This window comes from Anomaloglossus baeobatrachus, chromosome 1 (assembly GCF_048569485.1).
Source record: "Anomaloglossus baeobatrachus isolate aAnoBae1 chromosome 1, aAnoBae1.hap1, whole genome shotgun sequence".
NCBI lineage: Eukaryota > Metazoa > Chordata > Amphibia > Anura > Aromobatidae > Anomaloglossus > Anomaloglossus baeobatrachus.
In genome coordinates this window covers 4,311,262-4,336,841 of record NC_134353.1, presented here as the reverse complement: position 1 = coordinate 4,336,841, position 25,580 = coordinate 4,311,262, and the positions used below count along the sequence as shown (strand labels likewise).

General features: G+C 41.7%; 2 protein-coding genes across 2 annotated transcripts in view; both read right to left on the bottom strand.

Annotated features, from left to right (window-relative positions):
- The window catches only part of TLX2 (T cell leukemia homeobox 2), a 174,464-nt gene extending 153,403 nt beyond the window's left edge, over positions 1–21,061 (bottom strand). The window contains exon 1 of the mRNA XM_075332345.1: positions 20,326–21,061. Coding sequence (XP_075188460.1) covers positions 20,326–20,716 — 391 coding nt within the window. The 5' untranslated portion in view covers positions 20,717–21,061. The remainder of the gene's footprint in view (positions 1–20,325) is intronic.
- Positions 21,062–21,797: 736 nt separating this feature from the next.
- LOC142303676 (kazal-type serine protease inhibitor domain-containing protein 1-like) overlaps positions 21,798–25,580 on the bottom strand; it is a 66,915-nt gene continuing 63,132 nt past the window's right edge. Inside the window, exon 4 of the mRNA XM_075345260.1 lies at positions 21,798–22,174. Within this exon, the coding sequence (XP_075201375.1) occupies positions 21,798–22,174 (377 nt within the window). The remainder of the gene's footprint in view (positions 22,175–25,580) is intronic.

The following is a 25,580-nucleotide window of genomic DNA, read 5'->3' as shown; positions in this document are numbered from 1 at the left end:
CCCCCATCTCGAGAAGACTACATCCTGATATATTCATATATACAGAATATAATCCCACATCTCGAGAAGATTACACCCTGATATATTCATATATACAGAATATAATCCCACATCTCGGGAAGATTACACCCTGATATATTCATATATACAGAATATAATCCCACATCTCAAGAAGACTACACCCTGATATATTTATATATACAGAATATAATCCCACATCTCGAGAAGATTACACCCTGATATATTCATATATACAGAATATAATCCCCCATCTCGAGAAGATTACATCCTGATATATTCATATATACAGAATATAATCCCACATCTCGAGAAGATTACACCCTGATATATTCATATATACAGAATATAATCCCCCATCTCGAGAAGATTACACTCTGATATATTCATATATACAGAATATAATCCCACATCTCGAGAAGATTACACCCTGATATATTCATACATACAGAATATAATCCCACATCTCGAGAAGATTACACCCTGATATATTCATATATACAGAATATAATCCCACATCTCAAGAAGACTACACCATGATAAATTCATATATACAGAATATAATCCCACATCTCGAGAAGATTACACCCTGATATATTCATATATACAGAATATAATTCCCCATCTCGAGAAGATTACACTCTGATATATTCATATATACAGAGTATAATCCCACATCTCGAGAAGATTACACCCTGATATATTCATATATACAGAATATAATCCCCCATCTCGAGAAGATTACACCCTGATATATTCATATATACAGAATATAATCCCCCATCTCGAGAAGATTACATCCTGATATATTCATATATACAGAATATAATCCCCCATCTCGAGAAGATTACATCCTGATATATTCATATATACAGAATTTAATCCCACATCTCGAGAAGATTACACCCTGATATATTCATATATACAGAATATAATCCCCCATCTCGAGAAGATTACTCTCTGATATATTCATATATACAGAATATAATCCCACATCTTGAGAAGATTACACTCTGATATATTCATATATACAGAATATAATCCCCTTCTCGAGAAGATTACACCCTGATATATTCATACATACAGAATATAATCCCCCATCTCGAGAAGATTACACCCTGATATATTCATACATACAGAATATAATTCCCCATCTCGAGAAGATTACACCCTGATATATTCATATATACAGAATATAATCCCACATCTCGAGAAGATTACACCCTGATATATTCATATATACAGACTATAATCCCACATCTCGAGAAGATTACACCCTGATATATTCATCTATTCAGAATATAATCCCCCATCTCGAGAAGATTACACCCTGATATATTCATATATACAGAATATAATCCCCCATCTCGAGAAGATTACACCCTGATATATTCATACATACAGAATATAATTCCCCATCTCGAGAAGATTAAACCCTGATATATTCATACATACAGAATATAATCCCCCATCTCGAATAGATTACACCCTGATATATTCATACATACAGAATATAATTCCCCATCTCGAGAAGATTACACCCTGATATATTCATATATACAGAATATAATCCCACATCTCGAGAAGATTACACCCTGATATATTCATCTCTTCAGAATATAATCCCCCATCTCGAGAAGATTACACCCTGATATATTCATATATACAGAATATAATCCCCCATCTCGAGAAGATTACACCCTGATATATTCATACATACAGAATATAATTCCCCATCTCGAGAAGATTACACCCTGATATATTCATATATACAGAATATAATCCCACATCTCGAGAAGATTACACCCTGATATATTCATCTATTCAGAATATAATCCCCCATCTCGAGAAGACTACATCCTGATATATTCATATATACAGAATATAATCCCACATCTCGAGAAGATTACACCCTGATATATTCATATATACAGAATATAATCCCACATCTCGGGAAGATTACACCCTGATATATTCATATATACAGAATATAATCCCACATCTCGAGAAGATTACACCCTGATATATTCATATTTACAGAATATAATCCCCCATCTCGAGAAGATTACACTCTGATATATTCATATATACAGAATATAATCCCACATCTCGAGAAGATTACACCCTGATATATTCACACATACAGAATATAATCCCACATCTCGAGAAGATTACACCCTGATATATTCATATATACAGAATATAATCCCACATCTCGAGAAGATTACACCCTGATATATTCATATATACAGAATATAATCCCACATCTCGGGAAGATTACACCCTGATATATTCATATATACAGAATATAATCCCACATCTCAAGAAGACTACACCATGATAAATTCATATATACAGAATATAATCCCACATCTCGAGAAGATTACACCCTGATATATTCATATATACAGAATATAATCCCCCATCTCGAGAAGATTACACTCTGATATATTCATATATACAGAGTATAATCCCACATCTCGAGAAGATTACACCCTGATATATTCATAAATACAGAATATAATCCCCCATCTCGAGAAGATTACACCCTGATATATTCATATATACAGAATATAATTCCCCATCTCGAGAAGATTACATCCTGATATATTCATATATACAGAATATAATCCCCCATCTCGAGAAGATTACATCCTGATATGTTCATATATACAGAATATAATCCCACATCTCGAGAAGATTACACCCTGATATATTCATATATACAGAATATAATCCCCCATCTCGAGAAGATTACTCTCTGATATATTCATATATACAGAATATAATCCCCCATCTCGAGAAGATTACACCCTGATATATTCATACATACAGAATATAATTCCCCATCTCGAGAAGATTACACCCTGATATATTCATATATACAGAATATAATCCCACATCTCGAGAAGATTACACCCTGATATATTCATCTATTCAGAATATAATCCCCCATCTCGAGAAGACTACATCCTGATATATTCATATATACAGAATATAATCCCACATCTCGAGAAGATTACACCCTGATATATTCATATATACAGAATATAATCCCACATCTCGGGAAGATTACACCCTGATATATTCATATATACAGAATATAATCCCACATCTCGAGAAGATTACACCCTGATATATTCATATTTACAGAATATAATCCCCCATCTCGAGAAGATTACACTCTGATATATTCATATATACAGAATATAATCCCACATCTCGAGAAGATTACACCCTGATATATTCACACATACAGAATATAATCCCACATCTCGAGAAGATTACACCCTGATATATTCATATATACAGAATATAATCCCACATCTCGAGAAGATTACACCCTGATATATTCATATATACAGAATATAATCCCACATCTCGGGAAGATTACACCCTGATATATTCATATATACAGAATATAATCCCACATCTCAAGAAGACTACACCATGATAAATTCATATATACAGAATATAATCCCACATCTCGAGAAGATTACACCCTGATATATTCATATATACAGAATATAATCCCCCATCTCGAGAAGATTACACTCTGATATATTCATATATACAGAGTATAATCCCACATCTCGAGAAGATTACACCCTGATATATTCATAAATACAGAATATAATCCCCCATCTCGAGAAGATTACACCCTGATATATTCATATATACAGAATATAATTCCCCATCTCGAGAAGATTACATCCTGATATATTCATATATACAGAATATAATCCCCCATCTCGAGAAGATTACATCCTGATATGTTCATATATACAGAATATAATCCCACATCTCGAGAAGATTACACCCTGATATATTCATATATACAGAATATAATCCCCCATCTCGAGAAGATTACTCTCTGATATATTCATATATACAGAATATAATCCCACATCTTGAGAAGATTACACTCTGATATATTCATATATACAGAATATAATCCCCTTCTCGAGAAGATTACACCCTGATATATTCATACATACAGAATATAATCCCCCATCTCGAGAAGATTACACCCTGATATATTCATACTGTCACGCTCCCCGGGTCCTCACCCCCGCTCCCCGGCTCACCTGCCACGCTGCCCGCTCCTCAGCCCCCGGATTCCGTCCGTCCCAGGCCCCCTGGTCCCCGATCCCGGCGCCCGACGGCTTCCCAGGACCTGGCCGGCTCTCCTGCGTCCTCCTCTCAGCCTCCTTCCCTGGCTTCTGGCACCCGGGGCGGCGCGCATGCGCGTTAGGGCGCGCGCGCGGTCACTGACCCTTTCTTAAAGGGCCAGCGTCCATTAACAGGAAATGAGGTTGAACAGGTACTGGGTATAAAGGGGGTTATTGTCCAAGGGGGCGGGGCCTGATCTTCGTGTTCCCTGAGCTAAGGAGTCAGGTCTCCTGGTGTTTATGTGCCTGTACTCACCTATCTCTCTTTGTAGAGCCGTACCTGCCTCGCCATCCAGTCAGCCGTATCCTGAACCCCGCACACTGTCCGTCTGCCATCTGACAGTCCGTACCATCTCGGATCCCTGCGGTGACCCGTCATCTCGCTCCTGAGGTTCCGGACCCCGCCTGATATCATCTCGGCTTCCGAACCTGAGCTACGTCACCAGGACTACCATCTGTGACTCCGTGGTCCCAGGGACTCCTCCGCTGCCTTCACTTGCACGGACTGTTCTGCTGCCCATCAGTGCTTCAGCTGCCGGACTCCCTACCACCATCTTCGAGTTCGGTCCAGTGGATCCACCTCCTGGGTCTGCCCGACCGCCCGGCCGTGACAGTAAGATCAGGCCATGGATCCCGCTGCAGCACTAGCGGCCTTGCAAGAGGAACTCCAACGTCAGCATGAAGTCCAGACCCGCATGTTGCAATTTATGACCTCCGTGGACACCCGCCTGTACACGTTACAAGCATCAATGACGCCTGCGGCACCCAGGTCCCCAGCTAGGCAAGCCATGGCTCCCGCACCAGTGGCAGCCCCTTCAGATGCTTCCCGTCTCCGTTTGGCGTCACCACCTCGTTATGCTGGAGATCCCAAGACCTGCAGGGGCTTCATAAACCAGTGTTCCCTTCATTTCACGCAGCTGCCACATCTGTTCGCCTCTGACCAAGCCAAGGTCGCCTTTATAATGTCTCACCTGGAGGGCGAGGCGCTGGCGTGGATGAACCCCTTGTGGGAGAAGGAGGACCCCATGACCAAGAACCTTCAAGACTTCCTGCAGGCCTTTCGCAGCACCTTCGACGAGCCGGGACGCGCCTCTGCGTCTGCTTCATCCCTCCTCCGCCTACGTCAAGGAACACTGACGGTGGGCCAATATGCCATCCGTTTCCGTACTTTGGCTTCTGAACTCGGGTGGAATAATGAGGCCCTGACAGCCGCCTTCTGGGAAGGACTCTCGAGTCGCATCAAGGATGAGTTGGCGGGTCGTGACGTGCCCTCCACCCTAGATGCCCTGATTGCCCTAGCCACTCGAGTGGACATTCGTTTCCAGGAACGCTCCAAAGAGCTGTATCGTGAGAGACGTGCAGTACGGCATTCCTCTCCTCCACAGAAGCCCTCCGTATCTCAGTCATCAACAGCTGGGATTCCCGTCCACGAGCCCATGCAGATCGACCGAGTTCGACAGTCTGAACAACGTAGAGCAGAGCGGCTCGCCAAAGACCTCTGCTTTTACTGCGGAGAGGGCACTCATCTCTTACGCTCCTGTCCGGAAAGGCCGGGAAACTCCAAAGCCTAGGGTTGGTAGGAGAGGCCACCCTAGGTGCTGGGACTCTCTCAGACCCAGTTATGTGGACGGTACAAGTGTCAACAGGAGAGACGCGCTTCACGGCTGAGGCATACCTCGACTCCGGAGCAGCAGGCAATTTTATCCAGCAGGCCACGGTGGACAAGTACCAGCTGCCTGTTACTCCACTCGATAAGCCCCTAGTGATTGCCTCGGTGGATGGGAGACCCCTCTCTGATACCATCTCCTGGATCACCAAGCCGGTGGACTTGCGTATAGGTGCTCTGCACACCGAGAACATCGCTCTCTACGTCCTTCCACACATGTCCCATCAAATCCTGCTGGGACTTCCTTGGTTGCGGACACACGAACCATCAGTCAGCTGGGGTACTGGCGAAATCACTCGTTGGGGCTCTGCCTGTCATGAGAGATGTCTAAAGTCTCTACAACCAATCCGACGTCCCCCGGCTCCAGAGAACCTACCGGAACTGCCCTCGGCCTATTGGTCCTTCGCAGACGTCTTTGACAAGAAGGAGTCTGAGGTACTTCCGCCACACCGTCCCTACGATTGCGCCATCGACCTGCTCCCAGGAACAACACCACCTCGAGGACGGATATATCCGTTGTCTCCAGCTGAAACCAGGGCCATGTCCACATACATCACGGAAAGCCTGGCAAAGGGATTCATCCGGAGATCCTCCTCTCCTGCGGGAGCAGGCTTCTTCTTCGTTAAGAAGAAAGAGGGTGACCTTCGCCCATGCATTGACTACCGGGGCTTGAATCAGATCACCATAAAAAACAAGTACCCCCTACCGCTCATCCCCGAATTGTTCGACCGGCTCAGAGGAGCCCGTGTGTTCACCAAACTGGATCTTCGGGGTGCCTACAACCTAGTTCGTATCCGCTCTGGGGACGAATGGAAGACCGCATTTAATACTCGCGACGGGCACTACGAATACTGCGTGATGCCCTTCGGTCTGTGTAACGCTCCTGCCGTATTCCAAGAACTGGTGAACGACATTTTCCGGGACCTCCTCTACCTCTGTGTAGTAGTTTATCTGGATGACATCCTTGTCTTCTCTCCGGACCTCCAGACCCACAGAGAGAACGTAAAGCTGGTTCTACAAAGACTGAGAGAGAATCGTCTCTACGCCAAATATGAGAAGTGCGTCTTTGAGCAGTCTTCTCTTCCTTTCCTGGGATACATCATCTCGGGTACTGGGTTGCAGATGGATCCAAAGAAGGTCTCCTCCATACTCAACTGGCCTCCTCCTTCTGGACTGAAGGCAATCCAACGGTTCCTGGGATTCGCCAACTACTACCGCCAGTTTATCCCGCACTTCTCCGCCCTGACTGCTCCTCTCTCCGCTTTGACCAAAAAGGAGGCTAAACCAAAGGACTGGTCACCTGCGGCCGACGCCGCGTTTTGCTCTTTGAAGCGAGCTTTCGCCTCCTCTCCTGTACTCCACCGACCGGAGTTAAACTGCCAGTTCACCTTGGAGGTGGATGCCTCCTCCTCAGGAGCCGGAGCAGTGCTCATGCAAAAGTCCTCCTCCGGGAAGATGGTGACTTGCGGTTTCTTTTCTAAGAGCTTCTCAGCACCTGAACGGAATTACACCATCGGTGACCGAGAATTATTGGCGGTCAAACTAGCTCTGGAGGAGTGGCGTTACCTCCTGGAAGGAGCAGTGTACCCCGTGACCATCTACACGGACCACAAGAACCTGGAATACCTGCGGTCCGCTCAGCGACTGAACCCACGGCAAGCCAGGTGGTCCTTATTCTTTGCCAGGTTTGACTTCCAGCTCCACTTCCGACCCGCGGACAAGAATGTACGCGCCGATGCCTTGTCTAGGTCCCTTATGCCCATGGAGCAGGAGGAAGAGACTACCCAACCTATCATCCCTCCTAGCAAGATTGTTCCGGTGGCTCCCGTCACTCTGGCCCAAATACCACCCGGGAAGACCTATGTCTCGGAGACCGACAGGCTAAAAGTGTTACACTGGGGTCATGCCTCAAAAACAGCCGGCCATGCAGGCCAGAAGAGAACATGGGGTGCGATTGTACGCCATTACTGGTGGCCATCCCTTCGCACTGACGTCGCCGCCTTTGTCTCTGCCTGCTCCTCTTGTGCCAGGAACAAGACGCCCAAACACCTGCCCTATGGCCGTCTTCTGCCTCTACCGATACCCTCCGTTCCGTGGCAACACATAGCTATGGACTTTATTACGGACTTGCCATTATCCTCCGGACACACAGTCATATGGGTCGTGGTGGACCGGTTCTCTAAAATGGCCCATTTCGTCCCTATGGCTGGACTGCCCTCTGCTCAGGAACTCGCGGACGCCTATATACAACACATCTTCCGCTTGCATGGCTTTCCATTACACATCGTATCAGACAGAGGAACTCAGTTCACTTCCCGCTTCTGGAGGGCTCTCTGCAAACATCTGGGAGTGACTCTGGACTTTTCATCTGCATACCATCCTCAGTCTAATGGCCAAGTGGAAAGGGTCAATCAAATCTTGACCTCTTTCTTACGTCACTACGTCAATGCCCATCATGACGACTGGTCCGCCCTTCTACCTTGGGCTGAATTCTCCCACAACCACCACTTCAGTGAGTCGTCCTCCAGCTCTCCCTTCCATGTTGTTTACGGGCTTCAGCCTTCCATCCCATTGCCTGTATCCCCCTCTTCGGATGTCCCTGCTGCAGATACAGTAGCCCGTGACTTTGCAAACATTTGGGACTCTGTCAAATCGTCCCTTGGGCGTGCTTCCCTGCGGATGAAAAGACACGCAGACAAGAGACGTCTGGACCCTCCGTGTTTCTCTCCTGGTGACCTGGTCTGGCTTGCTTCCCAGTACGTCCGCCTGAAGATACCATCATACAAGCTGGGTCCTCGCTACATTGGGCCGTTTAAAGTCCTCAGCAAGATCAATGAGGTTTCCTACAAGCTACAGCTCCCGGCCACGATGAGGATACCCAACTCATTCCACGTCTCCCTGCTCAAGCCGGTTATCCTTGGTCCCTTCTCCGATGCTGCCAGTCCGGCCCCTCCACCTATTGCCGATGACGACATCTATGCGGTAAGGGATATCGTGGCCATGAAGACCGTACGAGGTCGGCAGTTCTTCCTGGTGGACTGGGAAGGGTATGGTCCTGAGGATAGGTCTTGGGAGCCCAGGGAGAACGTGGGCACCCCTCTTATCCGTGCCTTCATGTCCCGGTTGCGGGGTGGGGGGCGTGGGGGGGGGGGGTACTGTCACGCTCCCCGGGTCCTCACCCCTGCTCCCCGGCTCACCTGCCACGCTGCCCGCTCCTCAGCCCCCGGATTCCGTCCGTCCCAGGCCCCCTGGTCCCCGATCCCGGCGCCCGACGGCTTCCCAGGACCTGGCCGGCTCTCCTGCGTCCTCCTCTCAGCCTCCTTCCCTGGCTTCTGGCACCCGGGCGGCGCGCATGCGCGTTAGGGCGCGCGCGCGGTCACTGACCCTTTCTTAAAGGGCCAGCGTCCATTAACAGGAAATGAGGTTGAACAGGTACTGGGTATAAAGGGGGTTATTGTCCAAGGGGGCGGGGCCTGATCTTCGTGTTCCCTGAGCTAAGGAGTCAGGTCTCCTGGTGTTTATGTGCCTGTACTCACCTATCTCTCTTTGTAGAGCCGTACCTGCCTCGCCATCCAGTCAGCCGTATCCTGAACCCCGCACACTGTCCGTCTGCCATCTGACAGTCCGTACCATCTCGGATCCCTGCGGTGACCCGTCATCTCGCTCCTGAGGTTCCGGACCCCGCCTGATATCATCTCGGCTTCCGAACCTGAGCTACGTCACCAGGACTACCATCTGTGACTCCGTGGTCCCAGGGACTCCTCCGCTGCCTTCACTTGCACGGACTGTTCTGCTGCCCATCAGTGCTTCAGCTACCGGACTCCCTACCACCATCTTCGAGTTCGGTCCAGTGGATCCACCTCCTGGGTCTGCCCGACCGCCCGGCCGTGACAATATTCATACATACAGAATATAATCCCACATCTCGAGAAGATTACACCCTGATATATTCATATATACAGAATATAATCCCACATCTCGAGAAGATTACACCCTGATATATTCATATATACAGACTATAATCCCACATCTCGAGAAGATTACACCCTGATATATTCATCTATTCAGAATATAATCCCCCATCTCGAGAAGATTACACTCTGATATATTCATATATACAGAATATAATCCCACATCTCGAGAAGATTACACCCTGATATATTCATATATACAGGATATAATCCCACATCTCGAGAAGATTACACCCTGATATATTCATATGTACAGAATATAATCCCACATCTCGGGAAGATTACACCCTGATATATTCATATATACAGAATATAATCCCACATCTCAAGAAGACTACACCCTGATATATTCATATATACAGAATATAATCCCACATCTCGAGAAGATTACACCCTGATATATTCATATATACAGAATATAATCCCCCATCTCGAGAAGATTACACTCTGATATATTCATATATACAGAGTATAATCCCACATCTCGAGAAGATTACACCCTGATATATTCATATATACAGAATATAATCCCCCATTTCGAGAAGATTACATCCTGATATATTCATATATACAGAATATAATCCCCCATCTCGAGAAGATTACATCCTGATATATTCATATATACAGAATATAATCCCACATCTCGAGAAGATTACACCCTGATATATTCATATATACAGAATATAATCCCCCATCTCGAGAAGATTACACTCTGATATATTCATATATACAGAATATAATTCCCCATCTCGAGAAGATTACATCCTGATATATTCATATATACAGAATATAATCCCACATCTCGAGGAGATTACACCCTGATATATTCATATATACAGAATATAATCCCCCATCTCGAGAAGATTACACCCTGATATATTCATATATACAGAATATAATCCCCCATCTCGAGAAGATTACACCCTGATATATTCATATATACAGAATATAATCCCCCATCTCGAGAAGATTACACCTTGATATATTCATATATACAGAATATAATCCCCCATCTCGAGAAGATTACACCCTGATATATTCATATATACAGAATATAATCCCACATCTCGCGAAGATTACACCCTGATATATTCATATATACAGAATATAATCCCCATCTCGAGAAGATTACACCCTGATATATTCATATATACAGAATATAATCCCCCATCTCGAGAAGATTACACCCTGATATATTCATATATACAGAATATAATCCCCCATCTCGAGAAGATTACATCCTGATATATTCATATATACAGAATATAATCCCACATCTCAAGAAGATTACACCCTGATATATTCATTTATACAGAATATAATCCCCCATCTTGAGAAGATTACACTCTGATATATTCATATATACAGAATATAATTCCACATCTCGAGAAGATTACACCCTGATATATTCATATATACAGAATATAATCCCACATCTCGAGAAGATTACACCCTGATATATTCATACATACAGAATATATTCCCCACATCTCGAGAAGATTACACCCTGATATATTCATATATACAGAATATAATCCCACATCTCGAGAAGATTACACCATGATAAATTCATATATACAGAATATAATCCCACATCTCGAGAAGATTACACCCTGATATATTCATACATACAGAATATAATCCCCCATCTTGAGAAGATTACACCCTTATATATTCATACATACAGAATATATTCCCCCATCTCGAGAAGATTACACCCTGATATATTCATACATACAGAATATAATCCCCCATCTCGAGAAGATTACACCCTGATATATTCATACATACAGAATATAATCCCCCATCTCGAGAAGATTACACCCTGATATATTCATATATACAGAATATAATCCCACATCTCGAGAAGATTACACCCTGATATATTCATATATTCAGAATATAATCCCCCATCTCGAGAAGATTACACTCTGATATATTCATATTTACAGAATATAATCCCACATCTCGAGAAGATTACACCCTGATATATTCATATATACAGAATATAATCCCCCATCTCGAGAAGATTACACCCTGATATATTCATATATACAGAATATAATCCCCTTCTCGAGAAGATTACACCCTGATATATTCATACATACAGAATATAATCCCCCATCTCGAGAAGATTACACCCTGATATATTCATACATACAGAATATAATTCCCCATCTCGAGAAGATTACACCCTGATATATTCATATATACAGAATATAATCCCACATCTCGAGAAGATTACACCCTGATATATTCATCTATTCAGAATATAATCCCCCATCTCGAGAAGATTACACCCTGATATATTCATATATACAGAATATAATCCCACATCTCGAGAAGATTACACCCTGATATATTCATATATACAGAATATAATCCCTCATCTCGAGAAGATTACACCCTGATATATTCATATATACAGAATATAATCCCCCATCTCGAGAAGATTACATCCTGATATATTCATATATACAGAATATAATCCCACATCTCGAGAAGATTACACCCTGATATATTCATATATACAGAATATAATCCCCCATCTCGAGAAGATTACACTCTGATATATTCATATATACAGAATATAATTCCCCATCTCGAGAAGATTACATCCTGATATATTCATATATACAGAATATAATCCCACATCTCGAGGAGATTACACCCTGATATATTCATATATACAGAATATAATCCCCCATCTCGAGAAGATTACACCCTGATATATTCATATATACAGAATATAATCCCCCATCTCGAGAAGATTACACCCTGATATATTCATATATAAAGAATATAATCCCACATCTCGAGAAGATTACACCCTGATATATTCATATATACATAATATAATCCCCCATCTCGAGAAGATTACACCCTGATATATTCATATATACAGAATATAATCCCACATCTCGAGAAGATTACACCCTGATATATTCATATATACAGAATATAATCCCCCATCTCGAGAAGATTACACCCTGATATATTCATATATACAGAATATAATCCCACATCTCGAGATGATTACATCCTGATATATTCATATATACAGAATATAATCCCACATCTCAAGAAGATTACACCCTGATATATTCATTTATACAGAATATAATCCCCCATCTCGAGAAGATTACACTCTGATATATTCATATATACAGAATATAATTCCACATCTCGAGAAGATTACACCCTGATATATTCATACATACAGAATATAATCCCCCGTCTCGAGAAGATTACACTCTGATATATTTATATATACAGAATATAATCCCACATCTTGAGAAGATTACACTCTGATATATTCATATATACAGAATATATTCCCCATCTCGAGAAGATTACACCCTGATATATTCATACATACAGAATATAATCCCCCATCTCGAGAAGATTACACCCTGATATATTCATACATACAGAATATAATCCCCCATCTCGAGAAGATTACACCCTGATATATTCATATATACAGAATATAATCCCACATCTCGAGAAGATTACACCCTGATATATTCATATATTCAGAATATAATCCCACATCTAGAGAAGATTACACTCTGATATATTCATATATACAAAATATAATCCCACATCTCGAGAAGATTACACCCTGATATATTCATATATACAGAATATAATCCTCCATCTCGAGAAGATTACACTCTGATATATTCATATATACAGAATATAATCCCCCATCTCGAGAAGATTACACCCTGATATATTCATATATACAGAATATAATCCCACATCTCAAAAAGATTACACCCTGATATATTCATACATACAGAATATAATCCCACATCTCGAGAAGATTACACTCTGATATATTCATATATACAGAATATAATCCCCCATCTCGAGAAGATTACACCCTGATATATTCATTTATACAGAATATAATCCCCCATTTCGAGATGATTACACCCTGATATATTCATATATACAGAATATAATCCCCCATCTCGAGATGATTACACTCTGATATATTCATATATACAGAATATAATCCCCCATCTCGAGAAGATTACACCCTGATATATTCATATATACAGAATATAATCCCACATCTCGAGATGATTACACCCTGATAAATTGATATATACAGAATATAATCCCCCATCTCGAGAAGATTACATCCTGATATATTCATATATACAGAATATAATCCCACATCTCAAGAAGATTACACCCTGATATATTCATTTATACAGAATATAATCCCCCATCTCGAGAAGATTACACTCTGATATATTCATATATACAGAATATAATTCCACATCTCGAGAAGATTACACCCTGATATATTCATACATACAGAATATAATCCCCCATCTCGAGAAGATTACACTCTGATATATTCATATATACAGAATATAATCCCACATCTTGAGAAGATTACACTCTGATATATTCATATATACAGAATATATTCCCCCATCTCGAGAAGATTACACCCTGATATATTCATATATACAGAATATAATCCCCCATCTCGAGAAGATTACACCCTGATATATTCATATATACAGAATATAATCCCCCATATCAAGAAGATTACACCCTGATATATTCATACATACAGAATATAATCCCCCATCTCGAGAAGATTACACCCTGATATATTCATACATACAGAATATAATCCCCCATCTCGAGAAGATTACACCCTGATATATTCATATATACAGAATATAATCCCACATCTCGAGAAGATTACACCCTGATATATTCATATATTCAGAATATAATCCCCCATCTCGAGAAGATTACACTCTGATATATTCATATATACAGAAAATAATCCCACATCTCGAGAAGATTACACCCTGATATATTCATATATACAGAATATAATCCCCCATCTCGAGAAGATTACACTCTGATATATTCATATATACAGAATATAATCCCCCATCTCGAGAAGATTACACCCTGATATATTCATATATACAGAATATAATCCCACATCTCAAAAAGATTACACCCTTATATATTCATACATACAGAATATAATCCCACATCTCGAGAAGATTACACTCTGATATATTCATATATACAGAATATAATCCCCCATCTCGAGAAGATTACACCCTGATATATTCATATATACAGAATATAATCCCCCATTTCGAGATGATTACACCCTGATATATTCATATATACAGAATATAATCCCCCATCTCGAGATGATTACACCCTGATATTTTCATATATACAGAATATAATCCCCCATCTCGAGAAGATTACACCCTGATATATTCATACATACAGAATACAATCCCCCATCTCGAGAAGATTACACTCTGATATATGCATACATACAGAATATAATCCCACATCTCGAGAAGATTACACCCTGATATATTCATACATACAGAATATAATCCCACATCTCGAGAAGATTACACCCTGATATATTCATACATACAGAATATAATCCCACATCTCGAGAAGATTACACCCTGATATATTCATACATACAGAATATAATCCCACATCTCGAGAAGATTACACCCTGATATATTCATATATACAGAATATAATCCCACATCTCGAGAAGATTACACCCTGATATATTCATATATACAGAATATAATCCACCATCTCGAGTAGATTACACCCTGATATATTCATATATACAGAATATAATCCCCCATCTCGAGAAGATTACACCCTGATATATTCATATATACAGAATATAATCCCCCATCTCGAAAAGATTACACCCTGATATATTCATATATACAGAATATAATCCCACATCTCGAGAAGATTACACCCTGATATATTCATATATACAGAATATAATCCCCCATCTCGAGAAGATTACACTCTGATATATTCATATATACAGAATATAATCCCCCATCTCGAGAAGATTACATCCTGATATATTCATATATACAGAATATAATCCCACATCTCGAGAAGATTACACCCTGATATATTCATATATACAGAATATAATCCCCCATCTCGAGAAGATTACACCCTGATATATTCATATATACAGAATATAATACCCCATCTCGAGAAGATTACACCCTGATATATTCATATATACAGAATATAATCCCACATCTCGAGAAGATTACACCCTGATATATTCATACATACAGAATATAATCCCACATCTCGAGAAGATTACACTCTGATATATTCATATATACAGATTATAATCCCACATCTCGAGAAGATTACACCCTGATATATTCATATATACAGAATATAATCCCCCATCTCGAGAAGATTACACCCTGATATATTCATATATACAGAATATAATCCCCCATCTCGAGAAGATTACACCCTGATATATTCATATATACAGAATATAATCCCCCATTTCAAGAAGATTACATCCTGATATATTCATATATTCAGAATATAATCCCCCATCTCGAGAAGATTACACCCTGATATATTCATATATACAGAATATAATCCCCCATTTCAAGAAGATTACACCCTGATATATTCATACATACAGAATATAATCCCTCATCTTGAGAAGATTACACCCTGATATATTCATATATACAGAATATAATCCCACATCTCGAGATGATTACATCCTGATATATTCATATATACAGAATATAATCCCACATCTCGAGAAGATTACACCCTGATATATTCATATATACAGAATATAATTCCACATCTCGGGAAGATTACACCCTTATATATTCTTATATACAGAATATAATCCCACATCTCAAGAAGATTACACCCTGATATATTCATATATACAGAATATAATCCCACATCTCGAGAAGATTACACCTTGATATATTCATATATACAGAATATAATCCCACATCTCGAGAAGATTACACCCTGATATATTCATATATACAGAATATAATACCACATCTCGAGAAGATTACACCCTGATATATTCATATATACAGAATATAATCCCCCATCTCGAGAAGATTACATCCTGATATATTCATATATACAGAATATAATCCCCCATCTCGAGAAGAATACACCCTGATATATTCATATATACAGAATATAATCCCACATCTCGAGAAGATTACACCCTGATATATTCATATATACAGAATATAATCCCCCATCTCGAGAAGATTACATCCTGATATATTCATATATACAGAATATAATCCCACATCTCGAGAAGATTACACCCTGATATATTCATATATACAGAATATAATCCCCCATCTCGAGATGATTACACCCTGATATATTCATATATACAGAATATAATCCCCCATCTCGAGAAGATTACACCCTGATATATTCATATATACAGAATATAATCCCCCATCTCGAGAAGATTACATCCTGATATATTCATAAATACAGAATATAATCCCACATCTCGAGATGATTACACCCTGATATATTCATATATACAGAATATAATCCCCCATCTCGAGAAGATTACACCCTGATATATTCATATATACAGAATATAATCCCACATCTCGAGAAGATTACACCCTGATATATTCAAATATACAGAATATAATCCCACATCTCGAGAAGATTACACCCTGATATATTCATATATACAGAATATAATCCCAGATCTCGAGAAGATTACACCCTGATATATTCATATATACAGAATATAATCCCACATCTCGAGAAGATTACACCCTGATATATTCATATATACAGAATATAATCCCAAATCTCGAGAAGATTACACCCTGATATATTCATACATACAGAATATAATCCCACATCTCGAGAAGATTACACCCTGATATATTCATATATACAGAATATAATCCCACATCTCGAGAAGATTACACCCTGATATATTCATATATACAGAATATAATCCCACATCTCGGGAAGATTACACCCTGATATATTCATATATACTGAATATAATCCCACATCTCAAGAAGATTACACCCTGATATATTCATATATACAGAATACAATCCCACATCTCGAGAAGATTACACCCTGATATATTCATATATACAGAATATAATCCCACATCTTGAGAAGATTACATCCTGATATATTCATATATACAGAATATAATCCCCATCTCATGGAAATTACACCCCGATATATTCATATATACAGAATATAATCCCCCAACTCCATGATATTACACCTTGATGTATCCATATATACAGAATATAATCCCTCAACTCCAGGAGATTACATCGCAATATATATTCATATATACAGAATATAATCCCACATCTTGAGAAGATTACACCCTTATATATTCATATATACAGAATATAATCCCACATCTCGAGATGATTACACCCTGATATATTCATATATACAGAATTTAATCCCCCAACTCCATGAGATTACAGCTGATGTATCCATATATACAGAATATAATCCCCCATCTCAAGGAGATTACACCCTGATATACTCATATATACAGAATATAATCCCACAATTCCAGGAGATTACACCCTGATATATTCATATACACAGAATATAATCCTCCAACTCCAGGAGATTACACCCTGATATAGTCATACATACAGAATATAATAGCCCAAATCCGGGAGTTTACACCTAGATATATTCATATACACAAAAATATAAAACCCCATCTCCTGGAGATTACACCCCGATATATTCATATATACAGAATATAATCCCCCAACTCAAAGAGATTACACCCGATATATTCATATATACAGAATATAATCCCCCAACTCCAGGAGATTACACCCCGATATATTCATATACACAGAATATAATCCCTCAATTCCATGAGATTACACGTTGATGTATCCATGTATAGAGAATATAATCCCACAACTCCAGGAGATTAAACCCCAATATATTTGTGTGTACAGAATATAGTCCTCCAACTCTAGATTACACCCTGATATATTCATATGTACAAAATATAATCCCTCAACTCCAGGAGATTACACCCCAGTATATTCATATATACAGAATATAATCCCCCAACTCCAGGAGATTACACCCCAGTATATTCATATATACAGAATATAATCTTTCATCTCCAGGAGATTACACCCTGATATAGTCATACATACAGAATATAATCCCCCAACTCCAGGAGATTACACCCCGATATATTCATATACACAGAATATAATACCCCAACTCTAGGAGATTTACCCTGATATATTCATATATACAGAATATAATCCCCAATTACAGGAGATTACACCCTGATATATTCATATATACAGAATATAATCCCCCTACTCCAGGAGATTACACCCTGATATATTCATACATACAGAATATAATCCCCCAACTCCAGGAGATTACACCCCGATATATTCATATACACATAATATAATACCCCAACTCCAGGAGATTATACCCTGATATATTCATATATACAGAATATAATCCCCAACTACAGGAGATTACACCCTGATATATTCATATATACAGAATATACTCCCTCAAATCCAGGCGATTACACCCCAATATATTCCTATATACAGAATATAATCTTCCAACTCCAGGAGATTACACCCCGATATATTCGTATGTACAAAATATAGTCCTCCAACTTTAGATTATACCCTGATATATTCATATACACAGAATATAATCCCTCAATTCCAGGAGATTACACCCCTATATATAATCATATATACAGAATATAATCCCCCAACTCCAGGAGATTATACCCCGATATATTCATATGTACAGAATATAATCCCCAACTCCAGGATATTACAACCTGATATATTCGTATGTTCAAAATATAGCCCTCCAACTCTAGATTATACCCTGATATATTCATATAGACAGAATATAATCCCCCAACTCCAGGAGATTACACCCTTATATATTCATATATACGGAATATAATCCCACAACTCGAAGAGATTACACCCGATATATTCATATATACAGAATATAGTCTCCCATCTCCAGGAGATTAAACCCCGATATATTCGTATAGACAGAATATAATTCCTAACTCCAGGAGATTACACCCCGATATATTCATATACACAAAATATAATCCCCAACTCCATGAGATTATACCCTGATATATTTATATGTACAGAATATAATCCTTCAACTCCAGGAGATTACACTCCGATATATCCATATATACAGAATATATTCCCCCATCTCCAGGAGATTACACCCCGATATATTCTTATATACAGAATATAATCCCCCATCTCCAGCAGATTACACTCTGATATATTCATATATACAGAATATTATCCCTCAGCTCTAGGAGATTACACCCCGATATATTCATATACACAGAATATAATCCCCCATCTCCAGCAGATTACATTCTGATATATTCTTATATACAGAATATAATCCCCCATCTCCAGGAGATTACACCCCGATATATTCTTATATGCAGAATATAATCCCCCAACTCTAGGAGATTACACTTTGATATATTCATATATACAGAATATAATCCCTCAGCTCGAGGAGATATTACCTTTGTACATCCATGTACCGCCATCACCCTCCGCCACCATTTCCCACTAACCTGTCATCCTTTCCTTCGGGGGTCTTTTGCTCGTTTCCATCCATGGGAATGAGATTGCAGAGAATCCAGTCATTCTGGCCATTGTGGGGAGGTTTGGGGCCCCTTGTGTCGGGGCCACCTGCGGCAGTGGCCTGTGAGCTGGCACTCGTATCACCCCTGCTGGGCGGACATTGACATTCATGCTGACGTCCATCCTCATGTTGAGGCTATATGAAGAGCTGCTCGGACCAAACATGGCACAGTAGGCTTCAGCTCCATGAGGCTCCTGCTCCTCGGGTCTGGTGTAGTGGTAGCCTGTGGTCTGCTCTGGATTATTCAGGATCTGGTCAATGCCAAAGCTAATGGGTTCATGGTGACTGGACGGGTCTTGAGCCATGTCCACAGGATCCATAAAGTCCTGGCTTTCGTTTTGTGCCTCAGTTTTTGAACACCTCTATATGGCTTGGTGACAATGGTGAGGCGTTGTGGGCTGGCACCTTGTCCACACGGTGGGAACGCTGGATGTGGACAAAGCTTGGATGTGCGGTGAGGGGGGATTAGGAGGCAGTGGGAGTACAGATGACGATGTCCAGGGGCGCAGGGAGTTACTCCACTCTGGTGCAGGAGAAGATCGTTTTGGTGGAATTACAGTACTGGTAATGAGGTGTTCGGAAGATCTCATTGGGTGCAAGCCATGTATCTCTTCTGTGAAGGTCAATGATGGACTATATATCTAGCCGGGGGTCATGGAAAGAGATAAGCTGTTACTCCAGGTTTCACAATGATTTTGTCTTACTCTTGACCATGAGCAGCTTGCCTAATGGACAGGAGGCCTATGTCCTACAAGACTATCTAGTGGCCTAACTGTCAAGAAGGCGCCTTCTACCTGAAGTCACAGGAGAATTTCCGAAGTATCCTTGGCCTTCCGTCGTGCTATGAGGCCCTGGAAACCACCAACAGTGCTACAGGACGATGACTGGAGCCCCAATGTCCTGGAGGTGGAGCGTTGACCGCTTGATTTGGTTGAATTTCAGTGTCCTCATTTTTCGGTCCTTTATTGTGATGGGGCCAGTGGTTGTGCCGCTTAATACAACCTACTGCTTCTGAATATGTTCCCTTCCCAATTACGGGTTCTCACTTAGTATTCAGCAGTTATCCCAGGATTAAGTCACAGCTTGTTCATGTAACCCAAAATGTTCATTGAGAAGAGCTTCATGTTGGATCGTTGCTGGGTGCAGAACCTTGGGAGAAGCAGAGAAGGGTAGGTACCTCATAATGAATGGATTCTAGGTCATGGAAATGTTTGGTCTGAATCCTCCTACTCACTTGTATATGTCACAGGCCTTGACATTGTCCTTAATATTGCTTTATACAGGTATGGGGCCACGAATAACTAAAGATTGTACACAAATCTGTAACATTCTCATCCTCCACCAGGGTCAGATCCTGGTTCTCTATGTTCTCTCCTCCCAGAGTCACGTCCTGCTCAGCTTTCACCAAATGCTGTCTTCCACCAGGGACAGGTCCTGCTCCTCCACCAGTGTCAGGCCCTCCACCAAGTTCAGATCATCCACCAGGGTCAGGCCCTCCACCAGGGTCAGGCCCTCCACCAAGTTCAGATCATCCACCAGGGTCAGTACCTCCACCAGTGTCAGGCCCTCCACCAAGTTCAGATCATCCACCAGGGTCAGGACCTCCACCAGGGTCAGGCCCTCCACCAAGTTCAGATCATCCACCAGGGTCAGGACCTCCACCAGGGTCAGGCCACACTTCTCTTTAACAGTACTTTTCTCCACCTGGGTCAGCTCCTCCACCAGGGTCAGGTCCTCCACTAGGTTCAGTCCCCGCTTTTCTATAGCATTTTTTTCCTCTGCCACGGTAAGGTTCTATTCTTATTGATCATTTATATATTTCCTCAGGTTCAGGTCCTGTTTCATTATATCATTACTGTCTTCTACCAGGATCAGGTCCTTCCCTCAGAGTTAGGTCCGTTGCTTAGTGTCAGGTCCATTTCTCAGAGTCAGGTCCTTCCCTTGGGTTCAGGTCTCTCAGGGTCAAGTAGTTTCCTAGGGGTCAGATCTATTTCTCAGGATTAGATGCTTCCCTTGGGGTCAGGTCCATCTATCAGGTTCAGGTCAATCTCTTAGGGTCAAGTCCATCTCTTAGGGTCAGGTCTCTCTTAGGGTCAGGCCTATCTCTCAAGGTCAGGTCCATCTCTCAGGATCAGGTCCATTTCTCAGAGTCAGGTCCGTCTCTCAGGGTCAGGTACATCTTTCAGGGTCAAGTCCGTCCCTCATGGTCAAGTCCGTCCATAAGGATCAGATCGATTTCTCAGGGTCATTTTTGTCTATTAGGGTTAGGTCTGCCTCTCAGGGTTAGTTCCATTTCTCAGGGTCAGGTCTGTCTCAAGATTAGGTCCGTCTCTCAAGATCAGATATGTCTCTCAAAGTCAGATCCGTCTCTCAAGGTCAGATATTTCTCTCAAGGTCAGATCCGTCTCTTAAGGTCAGATATGTCTCTCAAGGTCAGATATGTCTCTCGAGGTCAGGTCCGTATCTCGAGGTCAGGTCCGTCTCTCAGTGTCAGGTCCATCTCTCAGGGTCAGGTCCGTCTCTCAGCGTCAGGTCCGTCTCTCAGGGTCAGGTCTGTCTCTCAGGTTTAGGTCCGTCTCTCAGTTTCAGGTCCGTCTCTCAGGGTCAGGTCCGTCTCTCAGGGTTAGGTCCATCTCTCAGGGTTAGGTCCATCTCTCAGCATCAGGTCCATCTCTCAGGGTCAGGTCCGTTTCTCAGGGTCAGGTCCATCTCTCAGGGTCAAGTCCGTCTCTCTGGGTCAGGTCCGTCTCTCAGGGTCAGGTCCGACTCTCAGGTTTAGGTTCGTCTCTCACGGTCAGGTCTGTCTCTCAGGTTCAGGTCCGTCACTCAGGGTTAGGTCCATCTCTTAGGGTCAGGTTTGTCTCTCAGGGTCTGGTCCGTTTCCTAGGTTCAGGTCCATCTCTCAGGTTCAGGTCCGTCTCTCAGGGTCAGGTTTGTCTCTCAGGTTCTGGTCCATCTCTCAGGGTCAGGTTTGTCTCTCAGGTTCTGGTCCGTCTCTCAGGGTCAGGTCCATCTCACAGGGCCTGGTCCATCTCTCAGGGTCAGGTCCGTCTCTCAGGGTCAGGTTTGTCTCTCAGGTTCTGGTCCGTCTCTCAGGGTCAGGTTTATCTCTCAGGTTCTGGTTCGTCTCTCAGGTTCAGGTCTGTCACTCAGGGTTAGGTCCTGCTCCTCTGTCCCGTGCAGTAGTTCTGGTGAGTTGAGGACCGTCTCGCACAATAATCACTGGGAGTTTCATTTGTCTGTTCTGGAAATCACATAAACCAGAGCCCAAGACCAAAAAGCAGCCTCCCCCAATACACACTGGGAGGGTTTCCATCTTTAACCCCTTTTGTACTGGACAAGAAAGAGGAGCAGACTCCTGAGCAATGAGTAATTTTCATCAGGGTCACTGGCAGGAGAAGGTCCACACTACTGAAGAGGAGCACAAGGAGGGGGAGAGGAGCCCGAGGAGGGGGAGAGGAGCCCGAGGAGGGGGAGAGGAGCACGAGGAAGGGGAGAGGAGCCCGAGGAGGGGGAGAGGAGCCCGAGGAGGGGGAGAGGAGCCCGAGGAGGGGGAGAGGAGCACGAGGAAGGGGGGAAGAGCCCGAGGAGGGGGAGAGGAACCGAGGAGGAGGATGGTGCCCAGCATAGAAGATTGTGAGACTTCATCTCACCCATCAACTAAAGTAAACCGCACATCAATCTCAGCAGCGATATCAGCAATCCCTTATTACTGCTCCAATATCAATGTGATGATTATTAGAGGAGGGGGAATATTTCTCTTTAATTGTAATATTAGTGACTATTATTACTATTTGTATTATCAGATGGCAGGGGGTAATATTATTATTATATTATTATTACTACACTATTACCCCACCCCAACTAATAATTATAGTAATAATACATAATAATACAACCCTCTAATATTAATGATATCATAATGACAATGACAATAGTAATACTGTTATTCTTCAGTAATGCTGATTCCGCTCTATAAATATCATTATCTCTAATACTAGCTGTAGTACCTGGCGTTGCCTGGGATATTAAATAAGTGTCTCTGTGTCTCTCTCCCTCTCTATCTGTCTGTCTCCCTCTCTGAAAGTCTGTTTCCCCTCTCTGTCTGCCTCTCTGTGTCTGTGTGTCTTTGTCTCTGTGTGTCTTTGTCTCTGTCTCTGTGTGTCTCTGTCTCTGTGTGTCTTTGTCTCTGTGTGTCTCTGTCTCTTTGTGTCTCTGTCTCTTTGTGTCTCTGTCTCTTTGTGTCTCTGTCTCTGTGTGTCTCTGTCTCTGTGTGTCTCTGTCTCTTTGTGTCTCTGTCTCTGTGTGTCTGTCTCTGTGTGCGTCTCTGTCACTGTGTGACTCTGTATGGCTCTGGTGATTAATATCTGTACTGCTAGTGGTTCTGATGATAAATTTCTGTACTGTTGGTGGTTCTGCTGATGAATTTCTGTACTGCTAGTGGTTCTGATGATACATTGTTGTACTGCTGGTGGTTCTGGTGAGACATTTCTGTACTGTTAATGGATCTAATGATACATTTCTGTACTGCTAGTGGTTCTGGTGATGAATTTCTGTACTGCCAGTGGTTCTTATGATAGATGTTTGTACTAGTGGTGGATCTGGTGATGAATTTCTGTACTGCTGGTGGTTCTGGTGATTAATTTCTGTACTGTTGGTGGTTCTGGTGATGTATTCATGTGATGTTATTAGTTCTGATCCTGTACACAAGTAACAATTCATAATTATAGATGAGCAAACCTGCCAAGGTTTGATTTGGTTTGTGTTCACTGAATTCACCTGTGTTCCCCGTGGAATTCAACGGTAGGCAAAAACAAAGCTATACACAACACCTTTAGGGGTCCAAAAGCTGCCAAAAACAGCTCAAACCGTTTTACAGTGCAGCCACACTGTTGTGGCACAGCCATTAGCTTCCTAGATTATTAACATAAGAAATATTGAGGTGAATGAGTGACAGGTGTAGGCCTGGTGGGCTGCGAACCCTCCTACCTCATACAACAGCTCAAACTGCCTTTCTGCTCAGCCACACTCAGCTGACTGCAATATTAGCTTCATAGGCTGCTATTGCTACACACATTTAAGGATAGTAAGAGCGGTAGATGAGTGAAAGGTAGCTACGTGCCGGCCAGTCTGGGAGCCCTACTGCTACAGGCAACACACAACAAGGACACCGAACTAGGAGTC